Source organism: Salvelinus alpinus, chromosome 25 (assembly GCF_045679555.1).
Source record: "Salvelinus alpinus chromosome 25, SLU_Salpinus.1, whole genome shotgun sequence".
Lineage (NCBI taxonomy): Eukaryota > Metazoa > Chordata > Actinopteri > Salmoniformes > Salmonidae > Salvelinus > Salvelinus alpinus.
Window position 1 is genome coordinate 13,152,890 of NC_092110.1, and position 23,207 is coordinate 13,176,096.

General features: G+C 41.6%; 3 protein-coding genes across 4 annotated transcripts in view; 2 read left to right on the forward strand and 1 right to left on the reverse strand.

Moving 5' to 3' along the window:
* The window catches only part of stmn4l (stathmin-like 4, like), a 4,736-nt gene extending 1,287 nt beyond the window's left edge, over positions 1-3,449 (forward strand). The window contains exons 2-7 of one of the 2 annotated variants that reach the window (XM_071365665.1): positions 780-839; positions 1,021-1,110; positions 1,335-1,540; positions 1,789-1,980; positions 2,386-2,403; positions 3,312-3,449. In XM_071365665.1, the coding sequence (XP_071221766.1) occupies positions 827-839; positions 1,021-1,110; positions 1,335-1,540; positions 1,789-1,980; positions 2,386-2,403; positions 3,312-3,320 (528 nt within the window). In that variant the 5' untranslated portion in view covers positions 780-826 and the 3' untranslated portion in view covers positions 3,321-3,449. Of the gene's footprint in view, positions 1-779; positions 840-1,020; positions 1,111-1,334; positions 1,541-1,788; positions 1,981-2,385; positions 3,217-3,311 lie in introns of those variants that run through there. The other variant, XM_071365664.1, reaches the window with a different exon arrangement.
* A 489-nt stretch (positions 3,450-3,938) lies between these two features.
* On the reverse strand, positions 3,939-5,595 carry il17a/f1 (interleukin 17a/f1). The gene is made up of 3 exons (XM_071365666.1): positions 5,355-5,595; positions 4,821-5,059; positions 3,939-4,499 (listed from the first exon to the last, which is right to left on the reverse strand). Exons 1-3 carry the CDS (start codon positions 5,385-5,387, stop codon positions 4,259-4,261), a joined length of 513 nt encoding a protein of 170 aa, XP_071221767.1. The 5' UTR covers positions 5,388-5,595; the 3' UTR covers positions 3,939-4,258.
* Positions 5,596-19,853: 14,258 nt separating this feature from the next.
* LOC139553076 (interleukin-17A-like) lies at positions 19,854-22,584 on the forward strand. The gene is made up of 4 exons (XM_071365043.1): positions 19,854-20,255; positions 20,964-21,074; positions 21,579-21,754; positions 22,126-22,584. Exons 2-4 carry the CDS (start codon positions 21,042-21,044, stop codon positions 22,355-22,357), a joined length of 441 nt encoding a protein of 146 aa, XP_071221144.1. The 5' UTR covers positions 19,854-20,255; positions 20,964-21,041; the 3' UTR covers positions 22,358-22,584.
* The last annotated feature ends 623 nt before the right edge of the window (positions 22,585-23,207 follow it).

Consider the following 23,207-nt stretch of genomic DNA (forward strand, 5'->3'; position numbering starts at 1 on the left):
GTCCTGCAGTTAGTCATGACTGAAGGTTTTGAGTATATACGGGGAATGTATTGTGTGGCCTAGTGGCCTAGCTACTGTTGCGAGGTAGCTTTGTGTAAGTGTGTGAGATTAGGGGCCAGTGAGAAAGGAGTGGATGGAGAGAAAGAGAGAGGAGAGAAAAGCAAAGAAAGTGCGAGAGAAATATTCAGATTCTCTGTGGGTGGATTCTTTTGTTGTCTTTGTGGTGAAGTGAATAGACCACAATTGAGTCACAGCGATTGCTTGAAGATCAGGAGCTAACACAAATGGAAAGATTATTATGATGTTATTATCAAGTATCTATTTTTCTCTCCCTCCATCACTTTCTCCTTTTTGCTGTAGACAATAATGTTATGTGACATAATGTATGTTATGTGAGCAGGCTAGACAGGCCCTGCCTTGTTTAATTATATAACAAAAGTGTACCATCATGCTCTGATAATGTGTGATCTGTCCACCTGATTATCGCGAGGAGAGAGAGCTTAGTGGTTAGGTCACTTCTGCAGCAGAATGCAGATGGTGCTCTCACCCAATATCCATCCTCCTCTCTATCTCTTCCTCACCCCTCCCTCTCTCTTTTTGTGACAAGCATAAGGGCTCAAATGCTCTCTATGAGTGGGTCTGAATAAAGGCTTTACAGTAGTTCACAATGGTCAGTTTTATTGTAATGGGAATGGAATTCTGTTTCTGTACAGGGATTTAACATGTGTTTGCAGATTGCAGGGTCTGATGTTAATAAACTTTTTTTGTCTCCCTTTTAGGACTATCTGATTCACCACAGTGTCTTTAGAAGATAACAAGAGGCAGAATGACTCTCGCAGGTAATGTATGTGTGTTTGCATGTGTGTGAGAGGGAGAGGGAGAGGGAGAGGGAGAGGGAGAGGGAGAGGGAGAGGGAGAGGGAGAGGGAGAGGGAGAGGGAGAGGGAGAGGGAGAGGGAGAGGGAGAGGGAGAGGGAGAGGGAGAGGGAGATTCATGCTAATGGTCTTATCTCCCCTGCAGCCTACAGAGACAAGATACGGGAGCTCCCTCTAGTGTCCATCTTCTGTTCCTGCATCCTACCTGAAGCCAAAGAGAAGCCCACCAAGAAAGGCAAATAGCTTTACACAATTTTACCACAATCTACCTGCAACACACCATAGAAGCCATTTCATTCAATGAGCCAGCAATCAGCTTACTATAATTATTGTTTTTTGATGCAGCTACACAAATGGTACCCCGCCCCCTCATTGGTATTCTATTTCCTTTGGGTCCTTCCTTTATACAATGTCACACTTTTCTTAATCTCTGCCCCCTAATCTCTGCCCTCCCTGCAGATGTGGTGGACCTGAATCTGTGCATCATCAGGGACATGGAGGTGATTGAGCTGAACAAGAGGAGGTCCGGCCAGGCCTTCGAGGTCATCCTGAAGCCCCCCTCGTTTGACGGGGGTCCGAACCCTCTTGCCACCACACCTCCACGCAGGGAGCCCTCCCTGGAAGAGATCCAGAGAAAGCTGGACGCCGCTGAGGAGAGGAGAAAGGTGAGGGGTCAGAGGTCAGGGGTCAAGAGGGAAAGAAGGCCAACATTGACTGTTTCTAGATTTGTATGGTGGAGATGGGAATGCTCACAGAATGTTGGTCAGAATGGAATTTTTCCAGTTTGGTGGGGAGATGGAATCCTTAGGTGTGCAGTGTTGAGCAAGACTGCTTTGCATCATTGAAGAGATAGGAACTCTGGTCTCTGATCATCCACTCACCCCTCCCTCTACCCTTCTCTATCACACCCTAGTGCCAGGAGGCTGAGTTGCTGAAGCACCTGGCTGAGAAGCGGGAACACGAGCGTGAGGTGGCCCAGAAGGCCCTGGAGGAACACAACAACTTCATTCGGCTGGCCAAGGAACGCATGGAGCTGCGCATGGAGCACAACAAGGAGAAACGGGAGGCACACCTGGCCGCCATGCTGGAACGCCTGCAGGAGAAGGTAGAGTTACACTCAGCTGATACCCAAGGCAGGATTGGGGTCCATTCCATTTCAATTCACTCAATACAGGAAGTGCATTGATGAACATTGAAATGGAATTAACCCCAACCCTAACTCTATCTCCTTTGTCTTTTGTTTGTTTTTCATCTGTCATGGATAATATCATCAATATTCTGTCAGAATAGTTCTATTTGGTTAAGATATTTTCTTTTTTGTGATGTTAAAGTTCAGAGTGCTGTGTATTACCTCTATGTAATGTAGCTGGTTTGAGAAACAATCAAGACACATTTGAGATACGCTCTACTGACGAGTCATCCATAGAATATCATTACCTCTGACCATTATTTTGTTGATATGAAACGGACGGGAAGTCTAAAGAGTGGTGTCTGTGTTTCTCTCTTTCAGGACAAGCACGCTGTGGAGGTGAGGAAAAACAGAGAGCACAAGGAGGAGAGCGGGTAGAGAGAGATGGAGACAAAGAAAGAGAGCCCGTGGTGCCTCTGTTTTGTTGCGTGAGAATAGGAGGGAAGAGAAGAGACAAAATAAAGAGACTAGGTTCTTAAAATGGACATGGGATTTGTTTGACAGACGAGAATCCACAATGATGGAGTTGAAGTAGGAGAAGTGCACACAAGGCGGTTTCCTGGAGAGACAGAAAATCAAGTTGTAGTTTTGTATTGCGCTTGAGTGTAGTGGAGTATAAGAGCACTATGCATCATTTAGTAGCTAATTACACCTTCTGTAGGCTTGGTATTTATAATAGACTTTGAACACATCCTTATTTGCAAGAAATCTTAACATAACTTACCTTTTTAAAGTTCTGTTCATTAAAATCACTGACACATATACTTCCATTTAAAGCATTCTACACGTCATGTTTGTTACACTTTTCACCACTTTTTTGGCATGTTAGCTTATGTACAGCACATAAATAGTCATTGAATGGGATACTGATGCTACCGGCTTCGCAATTTATATCTTTTTCAAATAGGAAAGCTCCTTGATCTGAAGTGTTAATTATCTCCATCTTTATTCTGTAGTCAATGGCTGTTGTGTTTCACTGTGGTGTGTAGTGTAGTGTTAATTGTGCACGTCTAGTTTCTTTGGTGTTTCTTCAGACATAGTAGATTTGATTATTAGGGGAATAGACTGTTTGCACTAATATGTACCAGTTACAGATGTATGCGATGTATCACTCAATATCAATTTAAAAAAGTACAACATCTGTATAAGAGACCCTTGTTGTTTGTATGCTTACTTACATGTGCACTAGTCACCTGTGTGCGCTTGTGTCTTATCTAACTGTCCTATCTCTGAACTCTGTGTTGTAGGTTTCATGACGGCCTGATCACAACACGAGCTGAACTTATTTTGGAAGCCATTTTGAAGGGCGTTCGCCAGCCTGTTCAGACTGTAGCCCTCTGGGTTCAGTCGTTTGGAGAAATGACTGAGACTATGAGATTCTAATGATGACACATGAGAGAGGTGGTTAAGTCAACGACTGAAGCGGATTGGTCAGTGTGCCCTGTTTTAGGAACTGATCAGTACAACAAAAAAGATATTAAAAGATCGAGCTGAAACATATGACAAAGGATGATGTCATTGCTACCTTCTTCAGTGTTCTGCTCAGGATTCTCTCTGTGCTTTGCTGACGTGCCAACAGTGCCAACGGTGGGTCTGAGTGTGAGTGTGAGTGTTTCCGTTAAGGATGAGCGTGAGCAGGAGTGTGTATAGTTCAGTAAAAACACTTTGATATCACACATTTTGCTTTGAGCTCACACCTGCAGGCAAGGTTTTAACTTAAATGTCCTTATGAGTTTGGTTTGTAAACTTGAGTCTGTTGGAGCCAAAATCATTGTAAATCTACTGAAGCGAATGGAGGTCAGGGAATGATGTGGCTGCTTGTTGATGTACAGAAATTATGCTCTATTTTAGATGCCAAAAGAGAATTAAAGGAGTTCTGTTTTGAATTGATCATGTGAATTTCTTTATTCAATAAATACCTAAATATCATCCAATACATTAAATAACCCCAAAATAAATAGAACCACATACTGAATAAATACATAATTAATTTTGTGCTTTAAAGCTCAATAGAAAATATATCCATATTTGATTATTCAAATTGATCTTTCAATGACATAGAGCCAAAGCTCCATAAAACGAACACACAAATACTTTCAATGAATGTGGGGATCAAACCTACAACCTTGGTATTGCCAACACTCACGGCCCAACCAGCTGCACCGCCAGGCTTGACCTCACCACACTGATATCATTACTGTTGGTGCTCAATGCTAGGCCTGACACAGGTGCAGCCCACCGCGATGATCTTTGACTCCAGCTGGTAGTAGTATCTGTCCACGCTCCCCATCACCTTCCTCAGGACCAGGATCTGGTGGTAAATGGGTTTGGACTCCAGGCTCCTGTCCTCCTTACCCGCGACGTTCAGACAGCCCTCCAGAGAGCACCTGACCTCTGAGATGGTATGGGGAAAGCGGGACTCATCATAGGTGGTGCTGGAGAGACAGAGAGAGAGGAGATAGAAAGAGAAGGGGAGAGGACGATATTAGAGATCACAATGAATTCAACAGAGTACAGCTGAGAATTCAGACTTTTTTTAAGCAAGCTTCCTAAAGGTATGAAAGGCATATAGCATTTTCCTATTTTATTTTATTCCTTACTCTGTAATTGTTCTTAGGTATTTTGAAAGGCTCAAATAAAATGTATTATTATTATTATTTTGAAAGGCATATAAAAATATATATTTAAAAAAAAAATTGTCTGTGTGTATTGTGGTATTTCTATTGTGTCTATGTAAGCTCGTTGCAAGTCCTCACTTGGTAGTCCATGGGGAGATCGAGTGGTTCCCAATGGATCTGACGGGACGGGAAGGAATCAAGTTGCTCGGGTCCAGGTGCAGGGGGACAGTTATTGTGTTTGGAGCTGAAGGCTCTACAGGCTTCTTGTGTCCCTGAAGGTTGTTCTGTGAGCGTCTCCCTGTCATCCCTGGATGGACGTGGGGGGCTGCCTCTGCACCCATCATCATCATCACCAACAACCCCATTAAACACAGCACCTGAGGAACAGAGGGACTGTTGGTGGCCTGGTATCACCTCTGAATGTAGGCATATATAGGACAGTTTTGCTAAATTTGTTGCTAAATATGTTTGCTGATTTACACTATGAGCCAGGCAAATTCAACAGCAAAACATAAAACATCATCTTTACTCTGCTATGAACCCATTAAGGGAAAATGGATAATCAAAATGACAGAACTGAACTTTAAAACAATTTCAACTTCTTGCTCAGCAGATACAGACACCAGTGGCAAACTCCGCTGATATCTTGAAGATACTCAAGTAATCACTTACCATCAAAAAGTGTACGTTTGAAGTAGAACTCATGATTTGTTTGTTAGTCTTGTCGTCCTCAGTGGAAGGTCGTTGCTGTGTTGTAGTCTTGGTCTGGTTGTCTGGTGGTCTGGTTGTCTGGTTGTCTGGTTGTCTGGTGGTCTGGTGGTCTGGTTGTCTGGTGGTCTGGTGGTCTGGTTGTCTGGTTGTCTGGTTGTCTGACAGTGTTCTGCTCGTCTTTTTCTGCTGCTGTGTTCTGGTTCTGTTCAAGTTGTCTGAGGTGATGCTGTAGGTTTTATACTGTAGTGGCTGTGTGCCTACTCAGAAGTTTCACTTCCTGTGATGCTGCGATTGCCTTTCATCCTCTGCTTAATGCTTACTAGCTAACCACACAGCGTGAAAAGTAGTGCACGTAGTTACTGCTGTCATCTATGGAAATCTTGGTAACACTTTACTTGACACCCACCGTCATAAAACGTTATGGCACTGTTGTAACCATGTCATAATATGTCATAACAGCTGACATAACTTGTAATAAACTGTTTTAATATGTTCATAATACTGTCATGACACAGATCTTTAGACCTGTTGTGACATACTGTATATTGCGTTATTTTATGACTGGTTATGACACAAACCTACATAAGAGTGTCAAAACCAACAAAACCTACCACACAAGGCAAAACATTGCTTTACACCATAGCCTACGTGTCAACAATATGTTTATGTCATATAAAAAAAATATTAATTGACCATATTCAATTATCATTGTAATTGCACATACCCCAATGCTCTGTGGCTGATGACTGGGATGACTGCAGGAGCAGGAATCAGGAGCAGGACAAGACACCCTCTTTTTGACTGATGATTGACATAAGGGCATGTACATGATAGACCTATCTGGCTTATATGATTATATGATGGTCATAATACTTAGTCCAATTAAAGTGACACAGGATGGTCATAATGCTTCATGACAGTGTCATAAAGTGTATTTCCTACAAGTTATTTAAAATATGATGAAAGAAAACATGACTGTAAATAATTCATTACAACAACAAGAAAGGATTTAAGAAACAAACTTGCAAACAAAAGGGAACTTCTTGGTAGGGAAACATATTATTTGAATAAATGTGGGTTTTGACACCCTTATATAGGTGTCATAACCAGACATAAAATAATGCAATTATTATGATAGTTTATGACAAGTTATGTCAGCTGTTATGACATATTATGACATGGTTATGACTGTGTCATAATGTGTTAGAATACTGAGTGTCAAGTAAAGTGTTAGTGAAATCTTATTGTCATATGTTGGGAATTTCAAGTCGGTGTTGGTGTCCATAATAGGCCAGATAACTTTGTTCCATGACAAAGTCATTTTCAAAAGACTGTTAATGACAAGTATTATCATTATTATCACTAGTGTTATGTAAGGCTCAACAATGTGTTTGCCAAATCATTTGATACTGACATTAGCCAGCCAGCCAGCCATAGGAAGCTGTATGGTTATGGGCCAGATCGTGTCAATAGTTCTGATAGTTCTGAAGATGTATGTCTATGTCACAGCAACAGTATGTCAGTTTAAACAGCCATTGTCAAGCCGTGTGATTGTCATGGCCATAGGAGTCTACTGACTTTTTTGTTGTTGATTATATTATATTAGATCAACTCAATTAATTTGGTAATGTGCTTAAAATGATGTGTGTGGCAAACTGTGTGCTTAAACAATGTGATTAAAATGATGATGTGTGTGGTTAATGTTTTTCTGCAATTTGATATCAAAATCTTTGTGAGATTTTCACTGTCCTGGGAAAATAGCACACACAAAGTTAAAATCGTATCATAGTAATAATACAACTATATGTATATAGACACTGCACACTTCCTCACACTTGATACTCCCACGCTTCAACAATCAGAACCCAATAGAATCAGCAACTGGCCTGGATTGTCATGCCGATCATTATGTAACCATGGGTTCAGATAGGCAGCACTGTGAGTTTCCATCCTCACATTTCTTGCCTTGTCATGGCTTTGTTTTTTTCCTTCGTCTTGAGATGATGAACATGATGAGATGATGAACATGATATCGAGACAATGCGGTTACATTTTGTATTATTGGCATTTACACAATGGCAGCAAGGGTAGATTCCCAACTATTCATGGTGTATCATATCTACTACAGGTGTAGGATCCTAGTTTGATCTAAAGTTTGTAATTCCCATTTTAAAATGTCAGAATTGATTTACCCTAACGAAAACCCCTACAAAATATGTCCATTAATTATAATCCACATTATAATTCACATTTCCTGTTGCTGCAGGATTATTTTCCTGCTGAAAAAGAATTGGCTCAAATTTAGATCCTACATCGGTAGATGTGTCTTGAATGATTAATTTCACCGTACAAGGTTGAACCCTAACACAGTACGTCCCAAATAGAGAGCCTGGACATGACTAGTTCCACTAGGGTCACAGCAAAGAACTGAGTTCAGGCCAGACACATTGGTTTGATTCATTTTAAGAGACCAGAAAAATCTTTCGGTGGGTCATTTACAGCCCTTTCTGAAACAAAGGGTCATATTCTCTTAGTTGCAAAACAATTTGATATCCAGTTCGTGATACATAAAAAGCTATACTACGCTATCTCAGAGCTGAAGCAATGGAAAGCGAGGGATCTCGGAGCGAGTTCAGGTCTTTCATTAAGGCTTGACAGGCTTTGATGTGGCTCAGGTCTTCTAGGACTTAGTTTTCCCCCTTTGTTCTGTCATCACAATCTAGGACACCACTGTCAGTCGAAATGTGGATGTCCGGGCCAGGGTTAACCTACATGGGGGTTTCTAAACATCCAGGAATCTCTGAAGTTGCTTCCTCCTCTTCCGCTAACAGCCAACCAGCGTGGGCGAAGTAATATCCAGGAACCATGGGGGAGACCCAAAAACATTTGATCGATTAACCTTTTACTGCACTGGGCTAAGTCAGGATCACAAAGAGTGTTTATTGGTAGTCATAAACAAATCTACTTTGAAACGAAAGTATACACTTCACACACATGGTTATGAGCTTAAAAAAAGAAGACACCTATACCATAATTTTGAGTTTGCGTCCCAATTTTACACTTTATATACATCACAGAAGACTGAAATTTAACTAAACTGTTTGACATATAAACACAGTTTATATGTGTTTATTTATGTGTAATATTTAGTTTTAAATATTAAGAACATTCCACCCATGAGGCTACTAGGTCATTTGACTGCAGGAAAAGGCTACACGTGTGTATCTGTGGCGGACACTAGTCAATCAAGAGCTTGGAACAGGGCACAAATATATTTGCACTTTCCTGACTTTTGGTTAGTCACTTTATATACACTACCGTTCAAAAGTTTGGGGTCACTTAGAAATGTCCTTGTTTTTGAAAGAAAAGCACATTTTCTGTTCATTAAAATAACATCAAATTGATCAGAAATACAGTGTAGACATTGTTAATGTTGTAAATGACTATTGTAGCTGGAAATGGCTGATTTTTTATGGAATATCTACATAGGCGTACAGAGGCCCATTATCAGCAACCATCACTCCTGTGTTCCAATGGCACGTTGTGTTAGCTAATCCAAGTTTATCATTTTAAAAGGCTAATTGATCATTAGAAAACCCTTTTGCAATTATGTTAGCATAGCTGAAAACTGTTGTTCTGATTAAAGAAGCAATAAAACTGGACTTTTTTAGACTAGTTGAGTATCTGGAGCATCAGCGTTTGTGGGTGTCACATCTGCTCCTGCCCTAGTGGACATCCTGTGTCTCCTTGACATGCAGCCATTCCCCCAGTACACTCTCTCTCTCCCTCTCTCTCCCTCTCCCTCTCCCTCTCTGTGTGTGTGATTGTGTGGTTGGAGACAGGTGTGCTGGAGTCAGAGCAGATCCCCACCAGCTGCAACCCGTTACATAATCAAGAACTCTACAAATACTCAGTCCTGCCACTTCCACTCTGCCAGATTGTAATCTCCGTTCAGTCAGTCATGCTTCTAGCTATTTGTTATTTAAGATCCTGTATCCTGCTGTGCCTGTTTCCTTGCCTGACGCTGTTTATCCTCTCACTGCAGTTTTGCCGCTCTGACTCTGGTTCCTGTCTCCTGTTCCACATCTCACCACCCTGCTACCCTGTTCTGGATTCAGCTCACCACCACTCCCTTGGATTCCCCTCCGGACCTGTTTACCCTGTCCCAACCCAGCTCACTCCAACCTCAGCCTCCACATCTGGTTTCCTACAACTCATTCGAGCTTCCCCGGATCTGCACTTCATCTCTCCCTGTGTTACAATAAATACCTTGGTTCATTCATCCCTGTTTCCTTGTCTGAGTCTGCTCTTGGGTTCCCTTGTGCTGCTCTGCATAACAGTGGGTTCGATTACAGGCTCAAAATGGCCAGAAACAAAGCACTTTCTTCTGAAACTTGTCAGTCTATTCTTGTTCTGAGAAATGAAGGCTATTCCATGTGAGAAATTGCCAAGAAACTGAAGATCTCGTACAACGCTGTGTACTACTCCCTTCACAGAACAGCGCAAACTGTCTCTAACCAGAATAGAAAGAGGAGTGGGAGGCCCCGGTGCACAACTGAGCAAGAGGACAAGTACATTAGAGTATCTAGTTTGAGAAACAGACGCCTCACAAGTCCTCAACTGGCAACTTCATGAACTAGTACCGGCAAAACACCAGTCTCAATGTCAACAGTGGAGAGGCGACTCTGGGATGCTGGCCTTCTAGGCAGAGTTCCTCTGTCCAGTGTCTGTGTTATTTTGCACATCATAATCTTTTATTTTTATTAGCCAGTCTGAGATAGGGCTTTTCTTTGCAACTCTGCCTAGAAGGCCAGCATCCCGGAGTCGCCTCTTCATTGTTGATGTTGAGACTGGTGTTTTGCAGGTACTAAGGGAGTAGTATACAGCGTTGTACGAGATCTTCAGTTTCTTGGCAATTTCTCGCATGGAATAGCCTTCATTTCTCAGAACAAGAATAGACTGACGAGTTTCAGAAGAAAGTCTTTGTTTATGGCCATTTTGAGCCTGTAATCGAACCCACTGTTACGTTGATGCTCCAGATAATCAACTAGTCTAAAGAAGGCCCGTTTTATTGCTTCTTTAATCAGAACAACAGTTTTCAGCTGTGCTAACATAATTGCAAAAGGGTTTTCTAATGATCAATTAGCCTTTTAAAATGATCAAATTGGATTAGCTAACACAACGTGCCATTGGAACACAGGAGTGATGGTTGCTGATAATGGGCCTCCGTATGCCTATGTAGATATTCCATTAAAAATCTGCCGTTTCTAGCTACAATAGTAATTTACAATATTAACAATGTCTACACTGTATTTCTGATCAATTTCATGTTATTTTAATGAACAAAAAATGTGCTTTTCTTTCAAAAACAAGGACATTTCTAAGTGACCCCAAAATTTTGAACGGTAGTGTATATCATATTATTTTTCTATGTTGTATTTTGTTGTATCATGGGTGGCAGTTATATCAGAAGCATTGCATTTGTCTACATACACACCTCCTCTCTCTAGATAAAATGGGGTCACAGAAGTGCTGATACACTTCCCACAAGTAAGTCTCTCTTGAGTCACAGCAGCAGACTAAGAACGAAACTTCGACACAGTCCTACCAGACCACATCAGAGGACGCTAGGAACCACATCATACAGATTGTGACATAACAGTAAGAGGTGGGGCCAGCAGGAAAGACACAGGAAGTTGGTAGGTCCATAAAAGGAAAGTAATGTACTGTACAGTACAATACCCGTCAGCTCCAAAAATCCAAGGATAATGAACAGTAATATGCTGCTTTGTCTGTTTTAAAATGTTGTAGTCAATGGTGTAGTGGGCCTGGAGAAGTGGGTATACTCAAATTTTTCCCAAAATTTCCTAAATGGCCTGCAAAGGAAAGGCGCCCTGGGTGAAAAATTATATGAGAAACAGTGGCATACACTCTAAATGATCTAAAATGATGAATCCCATATTGGTTTTTCACAGTCAGGCCAACCCATGCTGTACTGTGCAAGTAGAGTAATACTATTGAAACAGATAAATGAGGTTATCAACTGAGTCAGAAGGTTTTTATTCTCAAAGTCACACTTCTTTATATAGAAACACAACACAATTAGATGTTCTAAATCCAATGTTTAAACCACATCAGGAGACCAGTTTTGACGGCTGGGAAAAATCTAAGAAATTTAGATTTCTTTGTGTAGTTACCCTTTAATTCACGTTTTCAGGCACCTACAGTAGCTCTGTTGTTTGGTTAGCGTTTCTGTAGCACATGAGATTAAGTTTGAAAAACAAATGGCCACTTGGATTGATGCAAATGCCAGGTAGACTATATCATTTTGCCATGTAGGCATAGGTTACTTTGTAGCCAGTTAACATTTAATTGGGATGGTTTTACCAGAAGGTTACGCCTATCATTAGCATTTCTATATTTTTTTATGTCCTTAAATTGTTTAAAACCTGGACATTTTACTTCATATTATGAAGCATGTGTTATCTTGCTCAAAGTAGTCTATAGCCAAATCCCACCATAGAAACGTGGAGGCAATTATTGTATGAAGACATCCTCATTTGCGTTCTCCTGTTCTATTCTTTCAAATTTATTTAATTGTCTTGCAGCGAAAGGCATTATCCTAATCATATGAGCAACCTATGATAGTTGTTGCATCTTTATCTCTCCTCTTTCTACATTTCTAACCGATATTCCCATCTCTGTCCACTTGCATGTGCGGAGCGCATTTTAGAGCTGTGTTTTCCTGTGTTAGAGTCTGGGTTAAACTTGGAACATTGTTATACTAGAGACATGATACATCAGGAGTAATACTATAGTGTCTGAGGAGTGATAGAGACTGTTTTTTACATCAGAAGTTAAATGGTTATCTGTAGGAGCCAGATGGCTTTGGAATGTGCTGGATAGAGGGGAGGCTGTTAAGGGAGTGCTATAGGTGATACGGGTGGAGAGCTTTGGATTAGGCATCAAGGGGGTTGAGGTCAGGTCAGATCACCTTAAGGGAGGAGGAACTGTTTATTACCCCATCACTTCATCTTCCTGTCGAACCATAACAGATGTAAGAGTTGGAGAGGAGGAAGAGTGCATCTAAATTGGAGTATATATACTTGTGTTGGTGGAAACATGTTTTGTCTAATGCATCTTTATTGATCCTCTGGGAAGAATTAAACTTTGTTTAGCTTTCATAGTGTCCGTAGAGTTTTTTACTCTGAGAATTAGAACCTAACACCTGCTAATTGCATTTTAGAACATTCACGCATAGGCCTAGCACCGTGTGCACATTGCTGGGCCTAAAATGTGAAATAATGCTTTATCAAAATGTTAAGCTAAGCATTCTGATCTGTTTCATCCTCCTTATTTAATTGATACACATATACCTCCACTACACTACTTTGATACGCATCATGGGGATTAAGAAGTGCCCACTGAAAAATAAGTGGGTGGGAGAATACCTGTGTATAGCCTCCACTAAACCCTCTCTCTCTCTCTCTCTCTCTCTCTCTCTCTCTCTCTCTCTCTCTCTCTCTCTCTCTCTCTCTCTCTCTCTCTCTCTCTCTCTCTCTCTCTCTCTCTCTCTCTCTCTCTCTCTCTCTCTCTCTCTCTCTCTCTCTCTCTCTCTCTCTCTCTCTCTCTCTCTCTCTCTCTCTCTCTCTCTCTCTCTCTCTCTCCATGGAACAGCATCTGACTGTGTGCATGTGAACTTTTCCCAAGTTGAGAGGGCTTGTTAATGTGGTAGATGTGACCTGTTTTAAAATGGGACAGTGGCTGGATGCAGTCAGCCTTTCACTCATCTGTGCAGTGGTTGGGTAGTAGAGAGCACATGAGGATGCCCTATCATTGGAGGCATCTATCTAGAACAGAGTATCGTTCTCGATAGAGAGATAGATAGTAAAACTGTTGTGTAGTTGTGTAGTCTAGAGGTTACGGAATGACTAGACTACAACTGGGTAGGAGGAGGTAGGAGTATCACACAACTGTTGATTCTCTATTATCTGTTTAGCCTATGCGGTTGATCGCTGAGGTAAGAGGGTAAATGCATGCAACAGGTTACAACAGTGATCAACAAAGGGGTGTAATGGGTTGTGCTATACTGCCCTACCAAGCAAAAAGGCAGTAACTGCTCTGCTGTAACAGAGTTGAAACGGCATCCTCTGTGTGTCTTCCACTAAGATACCAGTTGCATTTATATGGAGATGTAGGTTCTGGTCAGTCACATTACATACTGTGTTTTACAAGTAGCCCATGTTTTGTTATAATAATACATGTGAAAAGTAGTCCTAATGCACCCTCACATGGCAACTTTGATCCCCATAGATACTATAATCATCTAGGCCACAGGGATTGGTGGAAGTCATTTTGGCAAAACAGTTTCTTCCCGCATTCAAGTAATGATGGCACCGAAGCAGACACATTGAGCACACGTTTGGCATGCCAAAGCTTGTTGTGCTAATAACATACGCCACCAACAAAGGTGATGGATACAATTTTGGATACAATTTTTGTTTCCTGATCAGGACAGTCACTCAATACTGGAATATTAAAGAAAACCAGAAACCCTGGACATGTGACTAGATATATTATTAATGAGGTAGCAATGCTGTGTGTATGCTCAACTGGAAAACAAGGGTGTATGGCTTTGACAATTCAGTATGGGATGCACGTCTACTGACTGTCAGCTGGCTAGAGATCGTGTGTGTGGTGTAACGTTACTGATTCAAATAACCCATATAATGTCAGAATACAATTATATGGTTTATATTCATTATAGGGATAATAGATAGAAGCTAGGTTAAATTACTGATTGCCTCTTATGGGAGCAGGTATCTCAAATGTATTGCTTCATGCTAATGCTAGCTAGGTAGGTTTTTACATTTTGGTAGGGGTGCGTCACTTCTAGCTTGGTGGCTGTCACAGGCTAGAAATCGTGTGTGTGGTGTACTGATTCAAAGAAACCTTCAGATGAAATTTCAGAATATAATTCATTATAGGGCTAATAGATTGAAGTTAGTATAATTTGCAGATCTCCTCTTATGGGAGCTGGTAGGATTGTTAGTCTATGCTCACTAGCTAGCTAATTAATTATGTTCTCAGATCTACTTAGCTAGCTGTCTGGGTGTCAGCGTTTCAGAGAAAGTTCAACCATCATTTCCCCTGGGAATGCTGTGCCATGTTGTTGTGTCCCTAGAGCTGTCAGTCAGTGTCATACAGGTTTGATTGCATCACTATCAGAATAAAATTATATGATACCAAGGTAAAAGGCAGTAACTGTAGCCAAGGGCAGGTTAAAACCAAGCTAAAGGGCAGTAAGTTCAGTTACTAATATGACCCCAGTTTTCTCCAAAACACAACACAATAGAGGCAGGATACTTGTCCACATGATTAAGCATGTAGTTAATGTAGCATAAATTACATGAACTAATTTTCGACCAAATGAGCAGCTACTGCCTTTTTGCTTGGTAGGGCATTATAGCTGCTTTGTGTGAAGGCCTATGTTCCAGCCCAGCACGAATACATGTACGTGATTCACCTAAGTAAGACATTGATTATGAGATCACTAGTCGAATCAGGTGTGTTTGTGCTGAGCTGAGCTGGAACACAAGCATGTACACCAGGTAGGTCCCCAGGACCAGCAATGAAGAACATACAGAGCCACACATAAACAAAATGATATGCTCTTATAATCAAGAAATTATACAATCTAGACTTCACTTTTGTTGAGGATGCACAATGTCAGTAAACCAGTCTTAAAGGGACAGAGGGATTGTTTTTGTTACCCTGTAAGTAGTATATGGTCTATAAAGTGGTGCTGGAGCGCCAGTAGGAGGCACTCTTTTCTCTGGTCTAAAAAAAGATCCCAATGCCCCAGGGAAGTGATTGGGGACTTTGCCCTGTGTAGGGTACCGTCTTTTGGATGGGATGTTAAACGGGTGTTCTGACTCTCTGTGGTCACTAAAGATCCCATGGCACTTATTGTAAGAGTATGGGTGTTAACCCCGGTGTCCTGGCTAAATTCTGATATGGCGGCGGCGGTGATGGCTGACGTTTTACGGGCTACTAACCAATAACTTATTTTGTACATAATGTTTCTGCCACAATCTCTTATGACCGAAAAGAGCGTCTGGATATCAGGACAGCAATTACTCACCTCGTACTGGACAAATATTTTTTCTTTAATGAGTCGGACGCAAAGTATTTACTTCAGACACCCGACAAGCCCCAAATCCCTGTCATTTGCATGAAGAACAGACAGAGATATAGGGAACGTAGGTCGGGGTGCCTTGTAAGGATCCAACGGCGAGTGAGTAATCTGCCTTTACCATCAGTCCTATTAGCCTACGTGCAATCATTGGATAATAAAATGGATGAGCTCCGATCATGACTATCCTATAACGAGACATTAAAAACTGTAATATCTTATGTTTCACCGAGTAGTGGCTGAACGACGACATGGATAACATACAGCTGGATGGGTTTTCCGTGCATCGGCAAGATAGAACAAATGCCTCCGGTAAAACATTGGGAGGCTGTATGTGTCTATTTGTAAGTAACAGCTGGTGCACGAAATCTAATATTAAGGAAGTGTCACGTCCTGACCAGAGTTCTTATGTGTTGTGCTTGTTTTAGTGTTGGTCAGGACGTGAGCTGGGTGGGCATTCTATGTTGTGTGTCTAGTTTGTTTGTTTCTGTGTTCAGCCTAATATGGTTCTCAATCAGAGGCAGCTGTCAATCGTTGTCCCTGATTGAGAATCATATATAGGTGGCTTGTTTTGTGTTGGGATTTTGTGGGTGGTTGTTTCCTGTGTCAGTGTTTGTACCACACGGGACTGTGATGGTTAGTACGTTTGTTGTTTTGTATTTTGTCTAGTTTTCTTGTTATTAAATCATGGAAACTTACCACGCTGTACATTGGTCCTCCGATCCTTCTCGCCTCTCCTCGTCTGAGGAGGAGGACGACTTAGACTGCCGTTACAGGAAGTCTTGAGATTTTGCTCACCTGAGGTAGAGTATCTCATGATAAGCTGTAGACCACACTATTTACTAAAAGAGTTTATCTATATTTTTCATAGCTGCCTACTTATCACCACAAACCGATGCTGGCACTAAGACGGCACTCAACGAGCTGTATAAGGCCATAAGCAAACAAGAAAATGCTCATCCAGAGGTGGCACTGCTAGTGGCTGGGGACTTTAATGCAGGGAAACTTAAATCCGTTTTACATAATTTCTACCAGTATTTTACACGTGCAACCAGAGGAAAAACAACTCTAGACCACCTTTACTCCACACACAGAGACACGTACAAAGCTCTCCCTCGCCCTCCATTTGGCTAATCTGACCATAACTCTATCCTCCTGATTCCTGCTTACAAGCAAAAACTAAAGCAGGAAGTACCAGTGACTCGCTCAATAACGTGGTCAGATGACGCAGTATGCTAAGCTACAGGACTGCTAGCACAGACTGGAATATGTTCCGGAATTCTTCCAATGGCATTGAGGAGTACACCACATCAGTCACTGGTTTCATCAATAAGTGCATCAATGACGTCGTCCCCACAGTGACCGTACATACATACCCCAACCAGAAGCCATGGGTTACAGGCAACATCCGCACTGAGCTAAATGATCTTCTATGCCCTCGTGAACCATCAAACAGGCAAAGTGTCAATACAGGACTAATATTGAATCGTACTACACTCGTCGGATGTGGCAGGGCTTGCAAACTATTACAGACTACAAAGCGAAGCACAGCCGTGAGCTTCCCAGTGACACGAGCCTACCAGATGAGCTAAATAACTTCCCTGCTCGCTTCGAGGCAAGCAACACTGAAGCATGCGTGAGAGCATCAGCTGTTCCCGACAACTGTGTGATCACGCTCTCCGTGGCTGATGTGGGTAAGACCTTTAAGCAGGTCAACATTCAACATTCGGATTACCAGGACGTGTTCTCCGAGCATGCGCTGAACAACTGGCAAGTGTCTTCACTGACATTTTCAACCTCTCCTTGACCGAGTCTGTAATACCAACATGTTTCTAGCAGACCACCATAGTCCCTGTGCCCAAGAACACCAAGGTAACCTGCCTAAATGGCTACAGACCCGCAGCACTCACGTCTGTAGCCATGAAGTGCTTTGAAAGGCTGGTCATGGCTCACATCAACACCATTATCCCAGAAACCCTAGACCCAATCCAATTTGCATACCGCCCGAACAGATCCACAGATGATGCAATCTCTATCGCACTCCACACTGCCGTTTCCCACATGGACAAAAGGAACATCTACGTGAGAATGCTATTAATTGACTACAGCTCAGTGATTAATACCATAGTGCCCTCAAAGCTCATCACGAAGCTAAGGACCCTGGGACTAAACACCTCCCTCTGCAACTGGATCCTGGACTTCCTGACGGGCTGCCCCAAGGTGGTACGCATCTGCCACGCTGATCCTCAACACGGGGCCCCCTCAGGGGTGAGTGCTCAGTCCCCTACTGTACTCCCTGTTCACCCATGATTGCATGGCCAAGCACAACTCTAACACCATCGTTAAGTTTGCCGACAACACAACAGTGGTAGGCCTGATCCTCGACAATGATGAGACTATAGGGAAGAGGTCAGAGACCTGGCAGTGTGGTGCCAGGATAACAACCTCTCCCTCAATGTGATCAAGACAACGGAGATGATTGTGGACCACAGGAAAAGGAGGACCGAGCACAATCCCATTCTCATCGACGTGGCTGTAGTGGAGCAGGTTGAGAGCTTCAAGTTTGTTTGTATCCACATCACCAACAAACTATCATACTCCAATCAAGCCAAGACCGTCGTGAAGAGGGCACGACAACGCCTATTCCCCCTCAGGAGACGAAAAGATTTGGCATGGGTCCTCAGCTGCACCATCGAGAGCATCCTGACTGGTTGTATCACCGCATGGTATGGCAACTGCTCGGCCTCCAACTGCAAGGCACTACAGAGGGTAGTGTGTATGACAGCAATGCATGCTTTATTTTTTTCCCCCTAGCACTGTTTCCATATGCTAACATTTTAGCATTTGTGGCACAAATCCTATTCACGTCCTGGTACCGATATTAGCATTTATCCCACATCTTGTTCAAATCATCAACAGTTGAAGTTGTACATACAACTTAGCAAAATACATTAAATCTCAGTTTCCATAATTCCTGACATTTAATCCAAGAAAAAAAAAAATCCCTGTTTTAGGTCAGTTAGGATCCCCACTTTATTTTAGAATGTGACATGTCAGATTAATAGTAGAGAGAATTATTTATTTCAGCTTTTGTTTCTTGCATCACATTCCCAGTGGGTCAGAAGTTTACATACACTCAATTAGTATTTGGTAGCATTGCCTTTAAATTGTTTATCTTGGGTCAAACGTTTCGGGTAGCCTTCCACAAGCTTCCCACAATAATTGGGTTTTGGCTCATTCCTCCTGACAGAGCTTGTGTAATTGATTCAGGTTTGTAGGCCTCCTTGCTCACACACACTTTTTCAGTTCTGCCCACAAACTTTCTATAGGATTGAGTTCAGGGCTTTGTGATGGCCACTCCAATGTCTTGACTTTGTTGTCCTTGAGCCATTTTGCCACAACTTTGGAAGTATGCTTGGGGCCATTGTCCATTTGGAAGACCCATTTGCGACCAAGCTTTAACTTCCTGACTGATGTCTTGAGCTGTTACTTCAATATATCCACATCATTTTCCATCCTCATTATACCATCTATTTTGTGAAGTGCACCAGTCCCTCCTGCAGCAAAGCACCCCCACAACATGATGCTGCCTCCCCAGTGCTTCACGGTTGGGATGGTGTTCTTCGGCTTGCAAGCGTCCCCCCTTTTCCTCCAAACATAACGATGGTCATTATGGCCAAACAGTTCTATTTTTGTTTCATCAGACCAGAGGACATTTCTCTAAAAAGTACGATCTTTGTCCCCATGTGCAGTTGCAAACCGTAGTCTGGCTTTTTTATGGCGGTTTTGGAGCAGTGGCTTCTTCCTTGTTGAGCAGCCTTTCAGGTTATGTCGATATAGGACTCGTTTTACTGTGGATATTGTAACGGCTCTTCTCCTCCTCTTCATCCGAAGAGGAGGAGCAAGGATTCGACCAAAATGCAGCGGGTTGTGAATACATATTGATTTATTTACTGACGAAGACGAACACGAAAAAAACTAATACTTGCATAAACTACAAAACAACAAACGACGTTAAACAGACCTGAACTTGTGAACATAACAAACAATGAACGCACGAACAGGAAAGAACGAACGAACGAAAATGAATGAATGAACGAGACGAGACAGTACCGTGTGGTGCAATAAACACAGACACAGCGACAATCACCCACAAACAAACAGTGTGAAACAGCCAACCTATATATGGTTCTCAATCAGAGGAAAACGTCAAACACCTGTCTCTGATTGAGAACCATATAAGGCTAATTTCAAGTGACCTAAACAAGAAACACAAAACATATAATGCCCACCCCAACTCACGCCCTGACCAACTAAACACATACAAAAAATAACATAAAACAGGTCAGGAACGTGACAGATATAGATACTTTTGTACCTGTTTCCTCCAGCATCTTCACATGGTCTTTTGCTGTTGTTCTGGGATTGATTTGCACTTTTCGCACCAAAGTACGTTCGTCTCTAGGAGACAGAACACATCTCCTTCCTGAGTGATATGATGGCTGCGTGGTCCCATGGTGTTTATACTTGCGTACTATTGTTTGTACAGATAAACGTGGTACCTTCAGGTGTTTGGAAATTGCTCCCAAGGATGAACCAGACTTGTGGAGGTCTCCAATTCTTTTGATTTTCCCATGATGTCAAGCAAAGAGGCACTGAGCTTGAAGGTAGGCCTTGAACTACATCCACAGGTACACCTCCAATTGACTCAAATGATTAGCCTGTCAGAAGCTTCTAAATCCATGATATAATTTTCTGGAATTTTCCAAGCTGTTTAAATGCACAGTTAACTTAGTGTATGTAAACTTCTGACCATCTGGAATTGTGATACAGTGAAATAATCTGTCTGTAAACAATTTATGGAAAAATGTATTGTGTCATGCACAAAGTAGACGTCCTAACCGACTTGCCAAAACTATAGTTTGTTAACAATACATTTGTGGAGTGGTTGAGAAACAAGTTTGAATGACTTCAACCTAAGTGTATGTAAACTTCCGACTTCAACTATATAAGTGACTAACGCTGATATTTGTGCTAGGTCTTGAATCGGATTTGTGCAACAAATGCGAAAAATTAGCATACCGAAACAGTGCAGGGAAACTAAACCTAAATATGAATTTCTGTCATACCCTGTCCATTGACTGCTTACAGGGTAAGGAAACCAATATGTAATTTTGTAATTTGGGTGAACTTTAACACCTTTTTGCGTGGTGTTTCCACACCGAAGGCGCCTGGAAGTAGATTTAGTGATAAGGCCAACTATTTCAGATCTGCAGAATCCCCCTTTGTTTCAAATGGTCTACAAACAGGTCAGGTCAGAGATATTATCTCATTTTCATCCGTTTTCATTATTTCATGCAAATTTACCACTCAAGGCATTCAGATAAATACTTCACACCCGGAGGCAGAAGTTCGACATAAAGACGTGACAGATAGAAAAACAGAGATCAGAGATGGATCTCAAAAGCAACGTTTCGAAGTACCTGGTGAGTATAACAGTCAGCGTGTGATAAAGCTACTACTCATGTTTTTTGTTATACTGAAAATTGTATGTAACAATTGATTACATTTAACAGAAACTCTTATCGAGAGCAATTAAGGTTAATTCAAAGGCACATCCAAAGATGTTTCACCTACTCGGCTCAAGGATTCAAAATTGCAACCTTTCGGTTATTGGCCCAACACTCCTAACCACTAGGCTACTAGCTGCCTAATAAGGATTACCATACATATACTTATTTGCCATACTTTTTTTGCCATGTACTTGTGATGTGCTAATTAATTTATCTCATAAACAAAAAACTCTTTGGTTGCATCATCTCTAATGTATTCATTAGTACAGTGCAGAGTCACATCCGATTTTGACAATTTGATTCATTTAATTGATCTAAATAAAAAAATAGAACCGTTGTGCTTAAGTTTCAGCACTATTCATTAGTTAGATAACTTCTAATATATTTACTTGTATTTCCATCTCTTACCATCCTCAGGTTGTGTGCTGTGTGTCTATGCTGCTGGGCCTGACCATGGCGAAAGGAAAGAAGGGGACAAAGGAGAGGTGTAACGAAACACTGATCATCCCTTCAGACTTCTACAAGATTCCCACAGAGGAATCAGAGGGAAATGGGAACATTCACACACGCTCTCTGTCACCCTGGACCTGGAAGTGAGTTACATGTACATAATATAGCGGACACTCTTATCCAGAGTGACTTACAGGAGCAATTAGGGTTAAGTGCCTTGCTCAAGGACACATTGGCAGATTTTTTACCTAGTCGGCTCAGGGATTTGAACCAGTGACTTTTCAGTTACTGGACCAGTGCTCGTAACGGCTAGGCTACCTGCCGCAAATTTACAATAACATACACACTAAAGTATTTTCAAAAAAATTGACCTCGATCTGAGTTATGTGACTGTCTTACAATCTTAATACAAGTTCTATGTAAAGCCTGTGAAAACTATCCCTTCAAACAGTAATTAGTAGGTTTAAATATTTGTTGTTGATTTATTTTTCTTCTCTCTCTGTTGAATCTCTAGAACCACTACAGTGGAGAACCGTCTTCCTCAGACCATGTGGGAGGCCGAGTGCAGCTTTATGTACTGTGACAACCCCACCAACAGCAGCCAGTACATGCGCTACGGGCAGAACTCTGTACCTATCTACCAGCAGGTCTTGGTACTCTACACTTCAGCCACCAGGAAGTGCTACAGCGCCTCTTTCCTGTCTGTTGCCGTGGGGTGCACCTGTGCCTGGGCAAGGACTAGTTGATGTAACCTGCAGTACACTACATCTATGGCCTTACTTTGTTTTGTTATTCATTTAATTCAATCAAAATGTAATGTATTTTAATTTAAAGCAACTAGGGAGGTCCAACATTTGTTAATCCCACTAAGCCAGAAGAATTGACTGTGAATAGTTGAGTAGAATTGAAGAAAAAGATCCCCATTGACATATGTTCATTCTATTTGAGCAATAAAAACATTTTAAAAACCCAATTGTCTTAAACTTTTTGAAATATATAATTTGTTGAAGTAGAATAGAATGTCCAGTCCATTCATCAGAATTGAAAAATCATCAGTAGAAGTTACTAGGGAAATCTCACTACAATTTAAAGAATGTCTCATGACTGATTATCCTCGTGGTCTGCAGTTTGTGTTTGGGAGGAAAATAAGCATAATTGGAAACAAATTCTTAGATTCATTTAGAAAAGGAGACTCATTGTTTTATTAAGCTGACTAAGAGCTATGAGGTAGAACATACCGTCTGTTACCCTTGTGTGTATGTGTGTATGTGTGTGAGTGCATGTGTGCATGTGCATGTGTGTGTGTGAGAGAGAGAGAGATGGCCAAGCAAAATAGATCCCTATAATGAGGGAATGATGTCTGGGATCGGTAGGAGTGAAATGTTGATACACATAAAGTTGCAGTCAGTAGTCAGAGGTGGGAGAGTCCAGAAAGGGAGAGTTTCAGGTTAGTTCCTTTTTCCTTATCTCACCTCTATACTTGTTATATATGTGTTAAAAGGGGGCATTCAAAGTTCTGTTTAATTAGGTTTGTTTCTCCTACATCCACTTTTAACGTGTTTCATCAGGGCTTTCTGGTTTAGTTTATAGTAGACA

Excerpts from the sequence above, each read along its gene's own strand:
- il17a/f1 (XM_071365666.1), bottom strand. The coding sequence starts at position 5,387 with ATGAGTTCTACTTCAAACGTACACTTTTTGATG. Across the intron at positions 5,060-5,354 it reads CAAACGTACACTTTTTGATG|GTGCTGTGTTTAATGGGGTT; the intron begins GTAAGTGATTAC and ends TCTGTTCCTCAG. Across the intron at positions 4,500-4,820 it reads ATCTCCCCATGGACTACCAA|CACCACCTATGATGAGTCCC; the intron begins GTGAGGACTTGC and ends CTGTCTCTCCAG.
- LOC139553076 (XM_071365043.1), top strand. The coding sequence starts at position 21,042 with ATGGATCTCAAAAGCAACGTTTCGAAGTACCTG. Across the intron at positions 21,075-21,578 it reads GCAACGTTTCGAAGTACCTG|GTTGTGTGCTGTGTGTCTAT; the intron begins GTGAGTATAACA and ends TACCATCCTCAG. Across the intron at positions 21,755-22,125 it reads CTGTCACCCTGGACCTGGAA|AACCACTACAGTGGAGAACC; the intron begins GTGAGTTACATG and ends TTGAATCTCTAG.